At 37.8% G+C, this 21,058-nt stretch overlaps 1 protein-coding gene across 1 annotated transcript; it reads left to right on the top strand.

The window, feature by feature from the left end:
* The first annotated feature begins 640 nt into the window (after nucleotides 1-640).
* LOC146308510 (rhotekin-like) lies at nucleotides 641-19,295 on the top strand. Its single transcript, XM_084746645.1, has 13 exons — nucleotides 641-891; nucleotides 3,450-3,649; nucleotides 4,201-4,247; nucleotides 4,334-4,387; nucleotides 5,090-5,207; nucleotides 5,301-5,549; nucleotides 5,655-5,749; nucleotides 5,827-5,933; nucleotides 6,027-6,155; nucleotides 7,624-7,777; nucleotides 15,869-15,967; nucleotides 17,854-17,941; nucleotides 19,289-19,295. Exons 1-13 carry the CDS (start codon nucleotides 874-876, stop codon nucleotides 19,293-19,295), a joined length of 1,365 nt encoding a protein of 454 aa, XP_084602771.1. The 5' UTR covers nucleotides 641-873.
* Nucleotides 19,296-21,058: the final 1,763 nt, after the last annotated feature.

Below are 21,058 nucleotides of genomic sequence, written 5' to 3'. Positions count from 1 at the left end.
ATCTGTATGTACCTTTCAGCGCCAAAGGCGCCCTAGCAGATGCAACAGTTAGCTGCGCCCTGCTCACTAACATGCCTGCATACCGTCACAGATGCTTGCTTTTGAACTTCCTCTTCAGCCTGAGGACACAACGTCCATGATTTCCAAAAACAATTTGAAATGTGGCCTTATCAGACCACATCACACTTTTCTACGTTGCGTCAGTCCATCTCAGATAAGCTCAGGCCCAGGAAAGTTGATGGTGTTCCTTGATGTTGGTGATAAATGGCATTAATTTTGCATGGAAGAGATTTACCTTGCATTTGAATATACATCAACAAACTTTTTTTTCTTTTAATCAACAACAGTTTTCCGAAGTGAGTCAGTTTGAACATTAAATACCTTGTATTGTATTCAATTGAGTACAAATCCAAAAGGATTTGCAAATCATTTCATCTGTTTTTATTTATGTTTTACGAAGCATCACAGCTTTTTTTGTGGAATAGGGGTTGTAGTTAAAAGTAAATAAAATATATTGTAATTAGCTATTAATTATTTATATTTTACAGTAAGTACCCTTACTTTATTGTACTTCTTAGCCTAAATAGGCTTTTATTTAATCTGTGTGTTAAGATACTCACTAAGATATTCACTGTATATTCATTGTTGCATGTGATAGAGCTGACGGAATAAAAGACTCCCTTAATCCCTCATGCTGCAACCTCTTGTAGTGAGGCTTAAGACTGTTTTGATCTCTGTTGAGTAACAAACTGCTCTGTCTGCAGGTCCACTCTCTCAGTCAGCTGTGAGATTAGTCGGTCCACTCACTGTACTGCTGACTGCACAGGGACTCAGAGGCTGGAGGAAACCTCTGAGGCACTGCACACGAGGAACATGAATGAAAACACCCAGGTCAGTGGAACAAAACGAGTTTTGTTGCATTTCTGAGTACTTTGTTGCAGGTTTTCGTACTGAGGTCAGTTCATGTTCATGTATTTTTGTTTTCTTTCAACAAAATAATGAAATACAACATTTTTTTTCTTTAAATTCACAGGTGATTGTCATTTTACATGTTAGAAAAAGTATCTGCCAATCAAAAATCTTGAGTGATTTCAACTTTAACATGATTTGTGGATGCATTCCCTTTTAATCCATATGCTGTGTTTCTGTGAAAAACTAACATAGCCTCTGCATTATCATCACTTTCCAGTGTGCTCGTGATACTATTTGAAAGTTACTGTAATATGGCACATTATGGGTAAGCTAGTTGAGTGAACAGGTTACATAATTAAGTGGGATCTACTCAGAACAAAAACATATCAACAGGACTTAAGCTCAGAAAACTGAATTACGCAACTTCCCTCTGATCCTTAAAGCTCTACGTCACCTTAATTGTTAACGCATGATAAACCTCAAAAGACTGAGCCTGAGAATTAAACATCAGATAAAACAATGTTAATAATGTCCATTGCACTGTAAACCTGAATAAGTTAGCAGGACTCAAAAAAAAATTTTTTTTCCAACGTTTGAGTTCATAAACTCAACAAAGCTACAACCACAGTGTCCCCCTTTGAAATTTGTATTTCGCACCAGAATAACTGTTTTTGTTTCCCCGTATTGTTTGCAATATGTTAATGGAGTCTGATAGGCAATGAGACACTCAGTGAGAGTGGACACTTAGCTTTTTGACAGACAGTTATAAACAGTTATAAACAGCCGATCAACTTCCAGTGTAGGACTCATCCTCGCTTGTTATTGTCAGTGTTAAATGTTGCGTGCATCTCGCGATCCTGCAGTGTTCCTGCAGCCTGCATGAGCTTCCTGGGGTCTGGGGAGGAGGGGGCGGAGGGAGACAACTTCCTTCAACCATAGATCATATATTAAGTAGGATTTCAGCCAATTTAATATACAGTCTGTTGCTCCAACTTGCTCTTTGGACTGCAGTACTCGTTTTTGCACGTTCAACTGCTACAAATTGCTCGATTAAGCCAACTGAAATATTTTTAGTAAATGCAACCATGAAATGTTCATTCACAGAATAATTTTACGTATAAAACCCATTATTTCAAGTTCAGTAAAGTTCATATTAATGGAAAATTATGAGTTTAAACACAAAAACACAAAGGAAAGAAAATTCTAGTGACACTTTAAGTCAGTAGAACTTGACTTATTACAATTAATTTATGTGAGCATGTTGTTTTGCAAAAATATGTATATCATTCGTGTTGAGGGTGTATTACATGTATTAATGATGGGTAAATGTTAAGCTTTCATAGAAAAATCACCTGAAGTGTATAAAGTCACTGTTGATCCATTCAGAACACCACCTTTCACCATTCAAGTGAATGTCTAGCATCAAAAATAACCTGTACTATATTTTACAGGCTCTTAACAGTTTATTAATGTGTAAAAAAAAAAAAATAAATGAAACAGCACTCCCAGCCATTAGGAATCATGCTACTAAGTAGATTATCGATAAAGTATTTCATCAAGGAATTCCATCTACTGCATGGACTTTAGACAACTTTTCCATTGCTCCATACTTGATACTAGTGTTGTTTTTCTTCCCAATCAAAGATAAAAAAAAAATCTGTTGTTGCAGACAAAGACAAAGGTGACATTGTCTATTGTGAGGCAGAAAATACCAACAACCTGTACCTTGTCGACACTTTGTGATCTTATCTAACCACCTCACCTGATATCAGTGCTGCCTTCAGGCTTTGGCATCTAAGGATTAATGTGATGCACTAATTTAACGCCGTCACCCCAGGGGTTCTGGGCTCTTACGTAACAAGTGTGGGTCAGTGCATTTGAGGCCTGTTGTTAGAAGGATCAGTGGAGTGTCTGAAAGTTACAAGGCTGATAGTCCTGCATTTCACCACCAACAACTGGAATTACTAAACAACCTCTCACACATCATGACTAATCAAATAACTGTAACTTCCTAGTGTGTCCATTAGGTGGTGCTTTGGCTTGATGGCTGTCAGCAAGCTGAGAGGCTCACAGTTATGATGTTTGCATGCTGATGTTCAGCAGATTTAATGTTTGCTATGTTCCCCACCTCAGTTTGCAGCACCTAGAAAAGTAGTGAGGCTGATGGAAAAAACATTAGTTTTGCAGGTATTTCATCATAAGCGACAGCAGTTGAGAAGGTCAAGTTTTTAAGTTATATAGTTAGGGGATTACCAAAATGATTTTACCCTGTGGGGAATATGGCTTTGAAGAATTTCATGCCTATCATGACTGTACAAAGTTTCACAGCAATCCATCCAATATTTTCAGTTTGAATGAAATTAAGTGAAGGACCAACTAAAATGCAGTGTACTCCTGCTTTGACTCTTTGGTTCCTGGAAGTCAGATAATTCTCAAGCACTCTAAGCTGTTTATCTTTTATTCTTTATAGTCAAGAGAATTTCAATATTGACAGTTTTGAGTAAAAGAATGTTCTTTCATCCACTAATCTCTGACAGGATGAAGAGGTGCTGAAGCAGATTGAGAGGGAGGTGCGAATGCGGGAGGGAGCGAACAAGCTACTGGCAGCCTGTTCCAGGAGAGAGCAGGCCCTGGAGGCCTCCAAGAGCCTGCTCACCGGCAATGCCCGCATTCTGGCCCTGCTCAGCCAGCTACAGAGGATGAGGAAAGCTCAGATCCTGCAGCGAGTGGGACGCAGGTCAGATGGAGTGCAAGGATATATTGTATGTGTGGGTACAGATAATAGATCTATTATCAATTGAGCGTGATGTAAAGGAATTTTAAGCAGTTGTACTGCAGAGTGGAAGCAAGCTGTTTGTGGACGTCGCTATGTCTCCTACCAGCCACTAGAGGTCAAACAAGCTAGCCTTTTCAGTCAATGGAGTTCTTGGTTAGATGTGTGTTTGCCTTATTTATTGTGTTTATAATGCATGTATCAGTGTAACATTACACACAAGCATAGCCTGTGCATGAAATGATGGACATGGTGGACACTTAACATTTTCCTGAAATACAATACAATAAAAATATTATCTTTGTGGAACAAAAAGTTCACTTGTCTGAGGTTGTGCAACAGATGTGATTCACTCCTATCACATGCTTCTTAATTTGTTCTGTCGTTGTACTGGATTCCATAAGTATTCCATCTATCATGTACATTGCCTATACATACGCATTATACAGAAATGTACGGTATGTACACTATGCATGGCTTATAGATAGATGGATGATCTTTTTTTTTTACTGCAGGGCATCTGATGATATAGTTCCATGTGTGGGAAAGGTGGCCCTGTCAGGTGAGTGTTAACAAGATATCTTGCCACAAATTAATAAAAACACTTGAACCTTTTATATGTCTAACTTTATAAGTTGCGCTCTGTAGACCTACGAATCCCGCTGATGTGGAAAGACTCTGAGTACTTCAAAAACAAAGGAGGTAAGTCTGAGAGATGTGATCAAGGGAACTGATTGTGTTAATGTAAATATCCCAGTTGAGATTAAATGAACTGAAAGAGAAAATGAATAAAAAAAACAGACTTTGATTGAATAGAAACCTTGTTAACCTTAAGTCCTTCAATAAAGTTTATAAAAGTGCACTGAAAAAACCTTATGGCCCACACTCCCTGATGCCTGAATTGTTTAAATGTATAACATAAATATATAGCAAGACCTTTAGAGTCAATAGAGGTTTTTGGTAACAATATCTATGACACCAATGTCTGTAATACATTTAATGCATTCTAACACTTGCAATGTGTTATACTGTGCTTATAGCAACGTATATTTATCATTACAAGAACCATATATCATAAAGAATTTTACGATTACTAAGTTGAATATTATAATACTTAATTGCTGCTTTTAATGGATTATACCTGTCTGTACCTCAGGAATTTTGTTTATTTACTTAAAGCACCAAATGACCACTTGCAGTGACTTATAATCACATTAAAATGCATTATAAGAGTGAATGTTGTGCATTATAGTTTTTAAAATAATTTATTGTAACTGTGAGAATCATTATATCTAGTTATAAGGACTCAAATGTGTATGTTTATTATGCATTATAATGCACTGAAGGAATGGGTGTCATAGAAAGTATTACCCAGCTTTTAGCTTTTATTATTTCTACTTGCAGAGCTGCATCGCTGTGCTGTGTTCTGCCTGCTTCAGTGTGGCACAGAGATCCATGACACTGATCTGGTGATGGTTGACAGGACTTTAACTGACATCTGTTTTGAAGACACCATCATATTGTAAGTCACCTGCTGTTGCAGTTTTTTATAAGTCAGTTTTTGTCCAACCTAACTTTAATGTGTCCCTGTATAAATGTGTCTGTGTGTGAGCAGCAACGAGGTAGGTCCAGGGTTTCAGCTCCGGGTTGAGCTGTACAGCAGCTGTGCAGTTGAGGATTTCTCCCCAGGTGCTCTAGGACCCAGGAGAGGGAGTCGTCTGGGAGGCTCTCTGGGATGCTCCTCTGGGAAAAGGATCCGTGCTGCGTTTGAGTCCGCAACTGTTTGTGGATCCATTCCCAGTGAAGGAGACGATGAGGGACCTCGAAGAGTCTCACCGCCTTCATCCCCTTACCGGTCCACACTGTGAGGATGACTATTCTCCCAGAAACACACACCAAAGGGAAATATTTAATAACTGAGTGACACCTTGAAAATTAAGATTGATTTTTTTATGTTTTCTGTCTGAAGGGGGCCAAAATATAACCTGCTGGCTCACACAACACTGAGAATCGAACACATCCAGGAAGGTTTCAAGACACATGATTTGTCAATAGAAGCAATGGGTGAGTTATAAATCCTCTCCTCTCTTCTTCTTATCTTTCTTCCTCTCCTCTAATCCCTAATCTCTCTATTTTTGCAGAGGACAGTCCATTCTGGTTGCCTCTGTATGGCAACATGTGCTGCCGCCTGGTTGCTCAGCCTCTGTGCATGATTCAGCCTGTCATAAGTGGCCAGCTCAAGGTTAAGGTGACTAGACTGTCACATATTATCCTGCTGCGTGATTTAATATTGCATCACATTATCATTCACTGTACGTCTTTACTCCCTGCTCTCATTCAGATTGGAGAGGACCTTAATACCTGGCAAAATGTCCACGGTGTCCTCAGGGGGCAAAGTCTTCACTGTTATCAGAGTGAAGAAGACCCGGAGTCTGAGGACAAGTCATTACTCGTAATCCACATCAAAAAGGTTGGTTCTAATGAATAAATAGATGGATTCATTTACAGTTTTGTCCATGCTGATTAATAATATGCAGAGGCTATCAGAGTGCACTGGTGAATTAATGACAAATGTCCTATAGGAGAGGACGCTTGTTGTAACAGTGAGCATCTGAAGGTGGAAATATTTCATGCAATTTTAACTAGATTCATTTCTGTCAAGTCTGTTAGACATATTATATATTTTACATATTTTAAAATGTAAAAATAATAATAAATATAGTACCCTATGATATGTTCTTACACCTTATTACACACAACAAAACAACAGAGGAAGTTCGTTAGAGGAAATTAGCTAAGTACATTTAGTTAAGTGTTTTATTATTATTATTAGTCTTCACTTGTAGGCACTTAACTTTACTGTTTTCATTTTATGATACTTTATACATCTATTTTGCTACATTTGAGTAGGAAATATTTGTTCCTCCTCTCCCCCTCTTCCTCTTTTCCTCCATTACATTTATCAGACAGATACAAAACATTATTGTACAATATATGAACCCTCATCCTACTAAAATGTTTGGAGTATGGCCAAGAATAAACTAAAGTGGAAAATCTATATAAATAGAAATTAAAAACAGCTGACATATAATAAAATACATTTAAAAGCGATATTAATAACATAAAGTGAAATAAAACTAGACTAAGAACTAGATTAAATAGATTAAAAAAGACAAAACAAAATAAGAACAAGTAAAACCGATGAAAAGGATAAAAACAAAACAATATTGATAATAAAATAAAAGAAGATGCTTAATAAAATAAAATAAAATTGAATAATAAGTTATAATAATAATTTTGCATTTAAAATTCTATTTTGTTTTTTCATTTTATTTATCTTATTTATTCTAGGGGTTAATTATTTTAGAGTTTTGAGTTGTCTGTTGTCAGTGATGTTAAAATGTGGATGTCTTGTTAAGCAATTAATCAACAAAACAAAATAAAAACAAGTAAAACTGATTAAAAAGATGAAAACAAAACATTACTGATAATAGCTGATAATGCTGAATAAAATAAATTAACCCTGAATAAAATTAATTAAAAAAAGATTAATGTCTATGAAACATTCTTAATTAAAGGCCAGGCTGAAGAGATAGGTTTCAAGTTCCTGTTTTTAACATTTTCAAAATTTGCTTCCTACCGCAAACCAGATCTACCTGAGTACAAGTGAAATAACCTGAACCTGAACCTGAACCTGAACCTGAACCTCTGTCAAACTGCAGTTAAAGCTGCAGGATTATTTTGTCAACAGACATGTCAGCTTTTGTTATCTCAGTAGATTCTACAGTGGCATCATGACCTCCTGTAATGTCTTGGCTTCGTGGATGTTCCTCACAAATACTCCTTTTGAACGTTATCTTGGGTATTCAAGCAAACATCCAACCTGATTATCTGATTAATCAAATATAGAAATGTTCATTTGTGTATTTTTCTGTCAGGACACCCTTGTCTGTGTATCAGAGAGAGATCCTGTCCTGATATTGATCACTACACATCATCAAGTAGAGGATGTAACCTACACACTGACAACGCACACACCTGAAGACACGCAGCGCTGGACGGACGCCCTCTGGCAGCACGTCTACAACATGAGTGAGTAACGTAACCCCACTCACCTTTAACACCACCAGCAAAGATGAGTGAAACGTTATAATGACATTTGGAGTTGTGAGCTCTGGCTGTGGGCCAACACAAGTGCTTCAGCATCGCTAATAATCGTACATGTTAACTGACAAGTACAGGGTGTGCACACAAAAGGAACTACGTCAGATCTGCATTGAACCAGACATGTGAAGTAAAAGACAGTAAGTCGTGAAGTCATGAATATCCACAGCTGCGGCCAGAATCTGTTCCTGGCTCGTGGCCTGATTTTTCACCATATTACACCAAAATCTATGAACATCTTTTTCAGATATCCTGCTACTTAAGAAAATAAACAGGGAGAAGAGAAAAAAGTCTGTACAGCAGCTCTGCAATGAATGGCACTTTTGAAGAACCAGTAATGCTCGTTTTATGTGAGATAGAGATTAGCAGTGTTGTGTTAGGGTCACACAGTTTGAAGTTCAGCTCACAGAGGTTATTCACAATAATTTGAAAACGCTTTACACTACAGCAGGCAGAAAACTTGAACACCAACATGCTGTTAAAATTCTCAACTGGCAAGTAGAAATTTCCACTTTCCAGTTTAAGTTGAACGCACCAGAATGCACAAGAACCGCAAGGAGCTGAAGAGGGAGACGAGTGAATATGCTGTGCCTCTATCTTTTTCTCGTTTTAACACAAACTCCAGTCTGCAGTGTAGTTCTTACACCTCAGGCTACATGATTAATCATTAATTTTTACACAGACAGGACAGGACTATTGATTTTCGCGAAGCAGAGGTGGGTAGATTCACCAGATTGTTCTTGAGGAGATTCAAAACAAACAAACAAACAAAAAAACTTAATCACACAACAGCAACATGAATCAACAACGTTCATGTACTGTCAGCTGGCCCCTTCTCTTCATTTTCAAAATTATTTTGTTCACACCAACTCAGGCAATTATGAGTTGTTCTGACAGTTGGCACTATCTTGATTTTTTCCCCCAAAAACTTTACTGAGAAAATTCAATATATTAATTAACGTGGAGTATATTTTACATGTTCCACGTTTTTTTGTTTAGTTGTAAATATACATCACAGTATAAAAATAACATAAAAAAGAAATTAAAATGTACAAAAAAATAACAAAATGTAGACAAAGGAAAGAAGAATAACAAAAACAAAACCATTCAGTGTCTGCTAAAAAAAAAATTGGAAAAATTTTGAAATGACTAAATAATCTAAATAATTACATCTAATTTATAATTATTGAGATTTGAGTTTTCAATAGTAGGCAAGTACATTTTAAAAACAGTATTTTTAAAGATAATGTAGTCAAGTCAAATTTATTTGTATAGTGCCAAATCATAACAGACATTATATTAGGGCACTTTTCAAAGTCCTTGTACATATTCTTTATAATATTAGTAGTAGTAGTTCAAGAGCCAGCACTAAGGGGATGGTCGAAAGGAAAAACATACTTTAAATAGGCAGAAAGACTACCAGACCAGCAGGAAGTCTGGTGGTCTTTAACCTGTATTATTTGGCTATAATAAGATATCCATCAAATTAATTATGTAAGAAATTGTGATCATTTGTTTTGGAAAGGTTCTTCTGTAAATAAAGCCAAGCACTATTGAACTTGTGTTTGTAGATTGTTTTCATGCTACTTCTTTTTGTTTTGGGCCTATCTTGATCAGCATGTCTTTTCTTGATCATGCTGATAAATACTAAAAATTAGACCTGTCAAAACAAACACAGGAGCCAGTGATGGCAGCAGAGAGTCAAATGAGAGACCACCAACTTTGGGGGGCTGTGACCAGAGATGGCAAAAATACGCATGTTTACTCTAGTAGAGATAGAGATACTTTTGTAAAATAAATAAATTGTGTGTGTGTGTGTGTGTGTGTGTGTGTGTGTAGAAATATGTGTATACTTGTATACAGACTGCAGTTCAGACCTTCTGTCGCAGGTGTCGCTGTTGTGCCAAGTTTTTACACGAGGCTTCATGAGCTCCATGTTAGCATGGAGCAGTTGCATACTGTATTTTCATATGACGTAGCCTGTCAAGACCCCACTGCACGTGATACTGTCACATGAAACTTACATCTTCATTTTTCTCATTTAATCAACTGTTTTAAGCCACTGCAAAACACGGCCGAGCAGTGTTCTAACTGAATTTAAAAGAGTACGAGAAAGAAATTAAACTTAATTACAGCCTTGATTCACACTCAGCCAAGTCTATACTTGTGAATGGTTAGAGGCATTGTTTATTATCAAGCCTTGTATTTAAAAAAGAGACCAAATATACCTGGCGATACCTGCCAGGTGGCATTCTTTAGTGACATGTTTGTGGCATCGGTGAGACCTGCCTACCATTTATCACAATGTGTCACAAAGAAAATATTTTTCTGATGTCTGGCTGAGATCATGAGGTTTATTACTCTGCATTTCCTCATCTAATGACCGTAGACAAAATACAATAATCTCTTTATCTTCATGTCAGTGACAAATTTAAAAAAAAATTATTAGAGTGTTTTTGGTTTGTCTCAGGTTAGTGATATACTCGTGTGATATTAGCATCCAGCAGCAAACACAACACGCAGGCAGATGCTATTATGCTGCAATCAGTGTTTATTTTTACATTTTACTGGCATAAACCTGCTAGACAGCGTCGTACACAGTGGTTACATACATCTTGCGTGAAAGGGAGGGCTTAACCAAAAACACATAACAGCAATAAAACACACACTAGATCTCATCATGTGAAAATTATATTATTAAGAATAATATAGCATATGTTACAATTTGATATGCGAGATTCACGGTTCAAGATATTTATCTGTCAAATGTATATTTGTAAAATGAAATGAGATTGCAACAACTCTGATAACTATGCAGATATCAAATGTGAAGAGGAAATGAAGAAACAAATGCAGAAATGCAAACTCATCTACTGACAATGGGAAAGGAGTGAATTGCCTATTTTTAGAGGGTTCACCCGTGTTTTTAAAAACCTGCATGTACACGCTTATTTTGGTGTAAAACTCTAGAAACTTGAAATTTTTCTAGAAACTTGATTAAACATCCACCAAATTTGGCAGAGCAGCAAATTTTGTGACAAAGTTGTAAACTATTAACTCACAACACAAAAACCAAACGGTGGTGTTGTGACAGGCAGATTTAGAAAATAATTTAATAATGTAATGGCAGTTTTCTTTGCCACTTGGAGACAGCAGAGTTCTAAGCAGAATACTGACATTTAGTAACTTTTAAGTGAATATGATAAATTGGCTAGCATACAGTTACCTTACTAAAAATGAAGAAAACATTTAAGGTGGATGTCTGGCTGCACTTGGAGGGTTTTCCTCGATACTGTTGCATTAGTGCTTGCTCTTGACGCCTTTTCACGCACTCTGAACTCTACCCTGAGAATCAGTTGGGGACTGTCAGAATGTGTCCTTTCACGCGTGCAGCACGCATTTAGAGATTGTCCACGTCAGACATGTTTACATATTTTGGAAATAGTCTGTGTAGTTTAAGTGTGCAGAGCATGAGGAGGAGGATGACTCATCCATAATTAAGATTGTTTCTAAGTTGATATCTGTACAAACCAGAGAACAACTGACTCCAGTCTGTCTGCCCAGCAGGAGAGACTTGTGGTGCGCTGCCTGCTGGCTGTAATCTGATATTTACACATCAGATAGGCTCACAAAATATTAGACCCACATAGGCTGATTTTGATCTGCGGATGGTTTGCATGAAAATGAAACCATATATGCGAGCAGCTGCACACTGCGTAGAGTCGTCAGTGCACTCACTCACTCGCTCTGAGCGCTGAGCTGCTCTTTTCACACACGTGGCTCACCCAGAACAGGGAGCTTAAATCTGGGCGTACGTTTGTGTTCCCGCATGCAGCTCCTAGTTGTGTGTGGATAATTGCAGTGTTGCAGTGCAAATGTGAAAGGGGTGTTGATGACTTCATTCTAGATGTGGTCTACATGATAGGTGCCATGATACCAGATAGATAATAGACTTTTGTTATGATTAACGCTTTATAAGTAAAATTGACGTGAGTCATTTAAACATCCAGCAGACACAGAGCAAAATTAGAATTCAATTTGAATGGAATTGTGTTTCTGTGTACCTGATGATTCTAAGACCAGTATTTACTCTCCTTTCAGCTGTGTTTGTTGTCTCCACCAACTCCTGTGGGAAATACACTATCTGGAACTTTAGCTGCCAAATGATGAACTATGTTAATGAGTCAGTTGATAACTTTGTCTTTCTGCTATTTGGTGCTGTGCAGGTTGTGTTCAGGGGATTTTACAACTTATTTCCTGAAAAACGCTTCCTGCTGCAGAAAACAATGCCGATAAGGGCAATGACAGTGAGCTTTGAGCTTACAATGCTATTTTGATAAAGGTCAAATGCAGCACAGCGACATTGGGTACAGAGAGATTTGTCACAAAACTGTGGCATGTTTCAGCCTGTACCCAGGTGCCATCATTATTGAATTGCAACCAGATAATAGCATGCAGCAATCATCCGCCTTCAGTAATCATAATGCAGGAATTAATTTTTTAAAAAAGGTCACTGTGGGAGCAGAACAGCAGAAGCTGGATCTCTGAGCAAATTCCTGACTTGACTGTTAAGATTTAGAGATAAGGGAAATGTTGAGAAAGAGAATTTCAATCAAAATGGGAGAGAGGCATTTCTCACTATGCATATTTATGAAAATCAGAAGAAGAGACAATTATATTCTTGAGAGCCTGCTGCAGTGCAGCAATAATTATGTAGTCTTTCGTGTCCACAGTTACATACAGACAACAATACCTTGAGAAAATTGGCACCCTGTCTGATTAAATCAGACAGTCACAGAAACTTATCATTTCCTTAATGTAAAAAATTTGAGGAACTTTTTATTCTTCCTTGTTGAGAATTAAAATAACTTCTTTCCTGTTTACTTTTGTCTTTTATCTGAGAGTGCATTTCCCATCTGTTGTGATTACTGACCAGCTTGTTGAGGCGGTAGACGAGTTTAAATATTTAGGAACCTTTCTCGATTTCCCTTTTGTGTTTTACAGCCAACACAGAATACATTTTTTAAAAAGCAATGGGGCACTTGTATTTAATCAAGAAATTGGATTCATATGATATAAGCAAGAACATTTTAGAGGTTGTTGACAGAAGCCTTGTTCAGAGCGTTTTAACTATTAATACGTGCACATGGTAGGGGCACAGAGGGCAACGGAGCTGCTGCAGTGAGAATATTTACAAAAAGTCATTCATACCACATGCAATCAACACTACACCGTGCTGTTTTGTGCATGTTCTTTTAATATAATATGTATTGTAATTTATTGTGACATGTTTTCAACCAACCTGTGAAGCCGAAGGCATATTTCCACATTTGTGGACAATAATAATTATTATTTTATATCATTATTAATAATATATAGAGCAAATGAGAATGCCTATGCCAGGGGTTCTCAAAACGCAGGCCAGTGGTGGTCCTTAGGAACATTTTGTGCAACACCCGCATATGACTTGAAATGCATGTATTATATTTCAATCATTATATTTCAATACTTTCACTGTTGATAGTAACACACTACTCAGCTGCTGCATCAAACTGCATCCCCCAAAAGCATTTATCAGGTTAGAAATGATAATTTTTAAAAATCTGCTGGTTGCAGCTTGTGGCACCTCTTGAGCATCACAAAATGGATCAACTCTTACTTCATTTAACCTCAGAAGACAGATAAAGTGAACCGTCTTACTCATAAATGCGCAAACTTGGTGCTAAAGAAACACCGTCATCAGAACTATCACAAAACCTATGACAAGTTAATGGGTTCCTGTGTGTCTCTCAGTCACATGCTCACTCCCTAAATTGGCATTCAGTCATCAAAACTTCCAGAATCCCTAGTTTAAGCTCTGCATGTTCCCATGCAGGGTATAGCAACATCTCTATTTAACTTGTTAAGATCGTGCCCACAAAATCATGATCAGAGCCAACAATGTGTGGCACTGGTTTCAACAGATGTTTCAGCATCGTTAAACAAATACTTATAGGACTGAGTAAGCCACTGTGTAACGCCACAAATACATTGTGGGAAGGCAATTAGTTTGAGTTACACACACACCTAAAGGAATAATAAATCATGTCTGTGTAGCAGACTTGATCTTTGTTCCAAGCTTATGAGAGGAGGTACATCTAATATTGACTGTATATTTTCAGTTGAGCAGTTTATTTTTCAAAATGTTTTTGTGCCCAGCTTGGGCACTTAATCTTTACATTGTTTCATCAACATTTACTTTACGTCTCGCAGGAGCCCCACTCCAAACCTTTGATTAAGCAATGGCAGAGGAGAGTCAGACAAATCGATGCTGAGGCTTTGCATCCAACCAGATGGGGGGAAAAGTTTGCATTTATTATATTAATTTCTCTAATTTCCTCAAGTCTCGTACGTGCCTGCACCAATAAGGATGTGTCCCGAAGACTGCTAGACTGCAACATGAATTAAATAGTTTGCACCTCTGGGCTATTACAGTAGTGTCTTCATGCATGAGTGCATTTCTCAGAATTAAGTTATGCAATAAATATTCATTTATAAGAGGAAGTTTGCAGAAGCAATTTCATTATAGTTTTAAATGGATTTGATGTGTTTCTAGAATATTAGAGAGTGTTGCTGCACAGAGATATCAGGCTTGAGAATGTATCTTTGAACCTGTTATTAAAGTAATATTGTTTGAAAAATTGAAAATGGTGATGTGGCACTCCTAGGTGTGAACAAGGGTGTGTTTGTTTGTCAGCAATCTTTTGTTTACCGTTTAACTGTCTTTGCACCTACATTACACTTTAGAAAGGAAGGATCTGTGTGTTCTCATAGTGCAAACCTCAAAGTACAGGAAAATTGGCACAATGGCACAGCACACTAACACGAGAGTTACTTAACTTTTCCCACAGTGAACACTTTACCAATATTGAATGCCCGTGACCTGTGACACCTCAGGTGCACTACATTAAAAGCTGCATTAAAAACCCACACAGCTGGGCCCAGGAACACTTTGGAAAAACGCCTAGCAAATTACAACTCCATCTTGCAAAGTGATAAATCATCAGCCATAAATCAACCTCATCCAGAAACACCACATACTTCTTTGTGTTGTTTCGTTCCACCTAAAGAGGAGAAGGAACATTCAGATTGTCACCAGTGTAAAGTTCAAAAGCCAGCGTCTGTGATGGTGTTTGTGCTCTTGGCAACCATGGGCAACCTGTACGCCTGTGAAGGGCCCATTGATGCTTACAAACACTGACAGGTTTTGCAGCAACATATGATACCATCCAGACGTCTTTTTCCGGGAAGCCTGTGCTTATTCCAGCAATACAAAAACAAGCGTGGCTTCATAGTAAAAGAGACGAGACTGGCCTGCATGCAGCCTAGAACCGTCTCCTGCTGAAAATGTGTGGTGCATTATGAAGCACAAAATACGACAACAGAAGACCCAGACTGTTGAGCACCTCAAGTTGTATATCTAGCAAGAATGAGAAAGAAATTCACCTTCAAAACTGAACCAAATGCTTACTGAGTGTTAAAAGAACAGGTGATGTATCACAGTGCTAAACATTTGAATTTGAAAATTAAGTATATTGTCTTTGTACTTTGTATTGCATTTAAAATAGGTAAAAAAAATGTTTGCCAACCCTTGTATTATGTTATATTTACATTTTAAACAGAGTCCTAGTGTTTTTGGAACTGGGGTTTATAGCTCAAAGGTTACAGAAGTGCATATTTGACTTGTGGACACCAGCACAGCAGAAACACAAATAATTATTGTGATAAGTAGATCCTCAAGATTAATATTTAGTACACATGCAGAGGTATCATAGCAACGTCTATAACTACATAGTGGTAGAGGTATGACACCATCTCTATACTTTATGCTTTGTCATAGACTGACATGCTGCCAGCTTGCCAGCTACTGTAAACACAATTTGACAGCCTATTTGCACAGAGACAAAAGCCGTGTAGTAGGTTAATTGCTGACAAAAGCTCTGTTGTTCATATGGGTTCACTGTTTATACTGTGTTGCAGGCCAGTGGAAGCAATGCTGTGATTACCTCATGAAGATTGAGATGCTGACCTCCAGGAAACCTATCACCATGAAGCAGGGATCGCTATACCATGAAATAGGTAGAGTAACACAAGAACTTTACGAGTGGTTTTGCTGGTTTATTTTCGGTCACCTACTTTACATCATAGTTCATCATTTTGTAAAAAAATATTCTGTGTTTAATGTACATGTATTTTTTTTCTGCTATTCTTGCGAGAGTCTTGTGAGTTGTGTCAACCAACACAGCTTAAAACTGGTTTTATTTGTGTCAAAACTACATTAAAAATACAGATAAGACTTTAGAATTAGTTTGGATTGTTTGATATGGGATTGTATTGGCTACAGTAGATGCCTGTCAACATGCCTCCTTGCCCCTTTCTTAGCCATCAGGCAGTCTTTCCTGATGAGAATCCCTGTTGTATAAGAAAGTTATCGCTTTCTCCAAACCAACAACCACAAAGGCAAAGTCAGTAATTTTAGCTTGCAGAACACAGGAGTTGCTGATTCAATTTTCCAGTTTACTGTACTGACAAGTTTACATTAAATTACAAGTCATCAATTGGTATTGCTAATCCACTTATTATTAAAAGTCTATTTGCCGTTATGGTGACGAATGACAAACGCGACTCATTTAGAATCAGCTTTGTGGTTTTGTTGTATCTAACATAAGATAAGATAGAAAGATAACTTCAGCTGTTTCCCATTTGAACTATAGTAACAATTGATTGTTCGTTGCCACGGCTGCTAATGATAACATCGCTAATCATCTGTGTTCTCCGATACGAGTCTGACCTCTGCTCTCAGACCCTGTTCCTCCTCCTCACCTCAGCTCAGTGGCGCTCGTTCGTGCAGGTCATTTGGTAGCACCTTGTGGCCACAGATGCACTTTGTTCCATCGTGATCAGGGCTGTCAGATCTTGGCCTGGTCTTCTCAGATCCGCTTTGGTATTACACGTAATGACCTGGGACCCGTGGTAATAGAGCAAGACCCAACCTGGATCTGTTTGACTGTATCAAAACCAATACCTCTGCTGGTTACATTGTCCACTCTCCCAGCTTTGGTTCTGGCTTGACACTGGCATTGATTCAGCAAGCTAACGGAAGCTAAGTTACAGTTAGCGTCCTGTAAATCACAGAGTCGGGGCAGACCAGTGAGAGGACGTTAGTGGGAAAATTACAAAACTTTTACTCCATAAAATGTGATCCAGTTTCACCATGCATAGTTGGTGGGGCTTATAAGCAAAGTTACATAGAAGTGACAGTCACTGTCAGTGTGAAAGTGTTGCATCAAAATGATTTTGAACCTGTTATATCAAGGAAGAATAATAAATAATGTTGCATTATAAAAACCTTGCAAACAAATATATCAATGGATGAATCAGGTCGCCACAGTCTACTTACACGTAGGCATCTGTCTCTGCATGCCAGGAATTCTGACAATATAATGAAAGGTGAAATGCAACGCTTCATTTACATGCTTTGTGCTCATCTGCAGAGAGCTGCAGCGACACCCAGACTGAAACCTGACAAACAGGTTTGAGTAAATAGAAGGATGTAAAAGAGATAAATATTGCTGCCCAACAATGACCTGGAACAACAAGACAGACGCTGTCAGCATGAATAGGCGCATTATCTCCAACACCTGCTGACAAAAACATCCGTCATGCAGATGAGAAAATATACACCCATGGTCTACATGGCAACCAAAGTTAACAAAAAGGTTGGCACCTAGAATATGTTGTTTGAATAATAAAATGTTCTACTATAAAGCTCATTCCAATTTCGAAGACACTCTCTGAGAGAAACCACTTGTTGAAGGAAGTGAGGAGAAAAATGTCTCTCAAAATTCCCCCTTTATCAATGACTCATCGACTTGAAAAATGTTCCCAGTCACACTGGAGAAGTTTAGGATATTTGTTCTAGAGTTTTGTATCTTTATCTCTGTTATCTTCCTCTTCTTTTCCAGTAACGCCCTCCTCCCCCAGAGATGGGCTTGTGGTTCCAGATTTATCTGTTGAGATCCGCACTTTGCTTTCTTCCTACTACAATGAAAGGTACGCTTTCTGGTACTGCAGAGCACTCCTGCTGCTATTAACATTTTTAACCTTTGCATGATTTTACCAATATGATTGACGTCCTTGTGGCTCATTACACACAAAATCTTCTCCTCTTCCTTGCTCACCAGACACACATAATCACTTGCTGACAGCCCAACAAGGCTTGAATTTTAACTCAAGGCAGTGCAACACTAAAGATGACACACCCAACTGACTCCAAGGCATGAAAATATTCACTGACTTCACAACATATGAACACAAATGTACATCTGAATTTGACCATCCTGGACAGACAATATGTGTGAAATGAAAAAGCAAATTCCTGTACTTCAGATAATCATGTTTACTTTCCAATGCATGTTTTCCTTTCAACATATCAGTGGTGAAATAATTGAATGAAGGCCATGAGAGGTTCTGACATTATAATGAAAGGTGAAATGTATTTTCTTCATTTGCATTAAGCTGTATACATATTGAATGAATGCTTTTCCAGTCTTAGTAGTAATATGCACTGAAATCACGTCACAATTACAGTGGAATTATTGTGGGCGGTGTATTTCTTTGTTTTTGTTAAGCTCTGTAATTCAGGCTTTATCAAGAACTTGTAATTACATATTAGGTCGAATTTCTTGTTTGGTCAGTTTGGTCAGTCTATTCATTATCATAGAAAAAACAATTACACAGGTCACAAACTGTTCTGCTGCGCACTTATTGAGGTCAGCAGTGACATTAGTTAACCACAGCTAATCAAGACAAATACCACTTTGACTCAAACACAATGGTCCTCTCAGGCAATGTGGGCAATGTCATCAAACACTGAATGTTTTCCAGATGACTGGAATCGCAAACACTCAAAGTTACAGGTTTAAGTCTGCACATAATGCACCTGAGTGTCAAATGATACAGATATTGTTCAGGAGTGTCATAGTCTGTGTACACAGAGAGGCCAGGGATTGGTCAAAAGTCCTGTCCTGCAGAACAGGTTTGCGCTGGAGACAGATAGTTGATATATATGAAGTAGCAAGTTAACTGGGTCTTGCTTTTACAATACTGGCTTTGTGAAACTTTGAATGCTTCTTGAGCGAACATTCTTTTCCCATTATAGCCTACTAATAATGAGTCAGACCTGTCTCTGTATTGTACACATGACCTTATTGTATGCAGCAACATGCTAGTTAAATGCATAGATGTTATTTTCCACGTCCGTAAAAAAAAGGATCATCTTGCACAATATAGGTCACCTTGTAAGATATAGAGCAAATGGGTAAATATATGAAGAATATTAAAAATAAAACTAGTTTTCATAGTGGAATTTTCTTAATGGATGTATGATTTCTTTTTCAGGACTTAAAGAAGCTTTATATTATATTTATATGCTGCCACTCTGTTGTGTTGTGATTGATAGAACTGAATTGTAAGCACAGGCAAGCAATAAACTGTAAGGTATTGTAATGTTAGTAATTAGAATAGACATTAGAAACGTTATTCCAACATGTGTACATGCATGCTCCTGCTTCATGCCACGCCCTGCATAAGTCAGTGCCCCACTTCGGCCGTCCCTCTTAAAAAAAAAAAAAAAGTCTGGACACAACCCTGACTACATCCTGGTGCGAAAACACACAGGCATCATAGCTTCAGCGGCTAACGTTAGCTTTTAGAGGGAGAAGGTCATTATGTAATATGCTATTGTTGAGTGTGTAATCTTGGGTGTGTAGTGTGTGACTTGTAAAATTATATTTTAATTTGACAGAGTGATTTGTCTTCCTCCTTAAACTACAGACATACCATGTTTTTGCCAAAGAAAGTAAGGTCCCACGGTGGTACGACAGAAGGGGCATGACTCTATAGATATCACTTCTTTTAATCTAAGAAAAATTATTCACCACTAGTGATAAAATTATATTTCAGGATTGAAATGTATTTAGCAGAGATAAGAAAAAAAAATGTAAAAAGTCAAATATATTTCCTCCTCCCTGGAGGTGAATGTCTATCAGTCTTGTGTCCTTGTCATTTGATCAGCCAGATGACGCTGTGCGTGTGTTCGGGTAAAAGGCAAGTGCATCCTCATACCAACCATTGCCAGATCAGAAATTGGCAAACTCACAGCTCAAGCTGTGGTTGCAACAGATATGTGCCTGAATAGTTTCAACTGACAAGAGGTTGTGATGTTTTTTGTTTTTACAGACGGGATGATTGTAGTTTTGGGTGTGAGTCACATACAAACTATTTCCATTTCAATATACACTACCTGCCTCGCAGTTAATTTTACCCAGACAGATACCCAAACACAAAAATAGGTGGGAACTGTTTTTTTTTTTGGTTTTGCTTTTTGTTTTTGTTTTTTTTAATGCAATGTTTTGTCTCTAAGTGACTTATAGTAAAAAAAAACTTAAGGAACTCACCCAGTATTGAGAGAGAGTGCTGCAGCTGTCAACTGCAAATCTGACTGCAATGTAATTGTCACGGGTAATTGCACACTGTCAAAATACTCAACTAAAAGTGCTTGTTTTGGCCACTGGCTCAGATTGTACTTTTAAATGTCTAACATCATTATGAAAGGGATCCACAGACCACAGACACAACCGGAGACAGCTGTTATTGCAGTTGAACATCGTTTTTTTCCCATGTCCCTGTGCATTACATTAACAGGATAGCTGTTGGAAGCTTGCTTGTTTTTGCCTCTGACCGGCTCATATTGTTAGTTAGCGTCTGACAAAATGACATAAAGGTTTACAACAGTGAGAGACCTCATTTTAAAGATCGAGATATGATGTCTTTAACCACAAACAGCTGTTTAATTGCCCTCGCCAAACTCACCAGCATCTTTTTTGCATCATCGTCAATGTCATTCAAACTTTACAGAAACTAAATAAATCTCTCCAAAAACTTCTTGGTTTGTCTTTCCACTGTCCCAACAGTCATCAGCTCTGGTTTGGTTAGGAGTGCTCAGTGCAGTGTAAAAAAGTTTATGTTCTGATGATCTGCCAGGTAAAGTTACTGTATTTGTCAATGGAGTCTGGTGGCTTTGAGGAGAGCGATTAATCATCTGTTTCTGGTTAAACAAAAAGGATCTTACTCTTTAATAAAAGACCAACACTTAGTATAACAATTTGA

The sequence above is a fragment of the Lutjanus erythropterus genome, chromosome 20 (assembly GCF_056507025.1).
Source record: "Lutjanus erythropterus isolate fLutEry1 chromosome 20, fLutEry1.hap2, whole genome shotgun sequence".
Taxonomy (NCBI): Eukaryota; Metazoa; Chordata; class Actinopteri; order Lutjaniformes; family Lutjanidae; genus Lutjanus; species Lutjanus erythropterus.
Note: the sequence above shows the minus strand (reverse complement) of the source record. Positions and strands in the feature narration are given on the sequence as shown.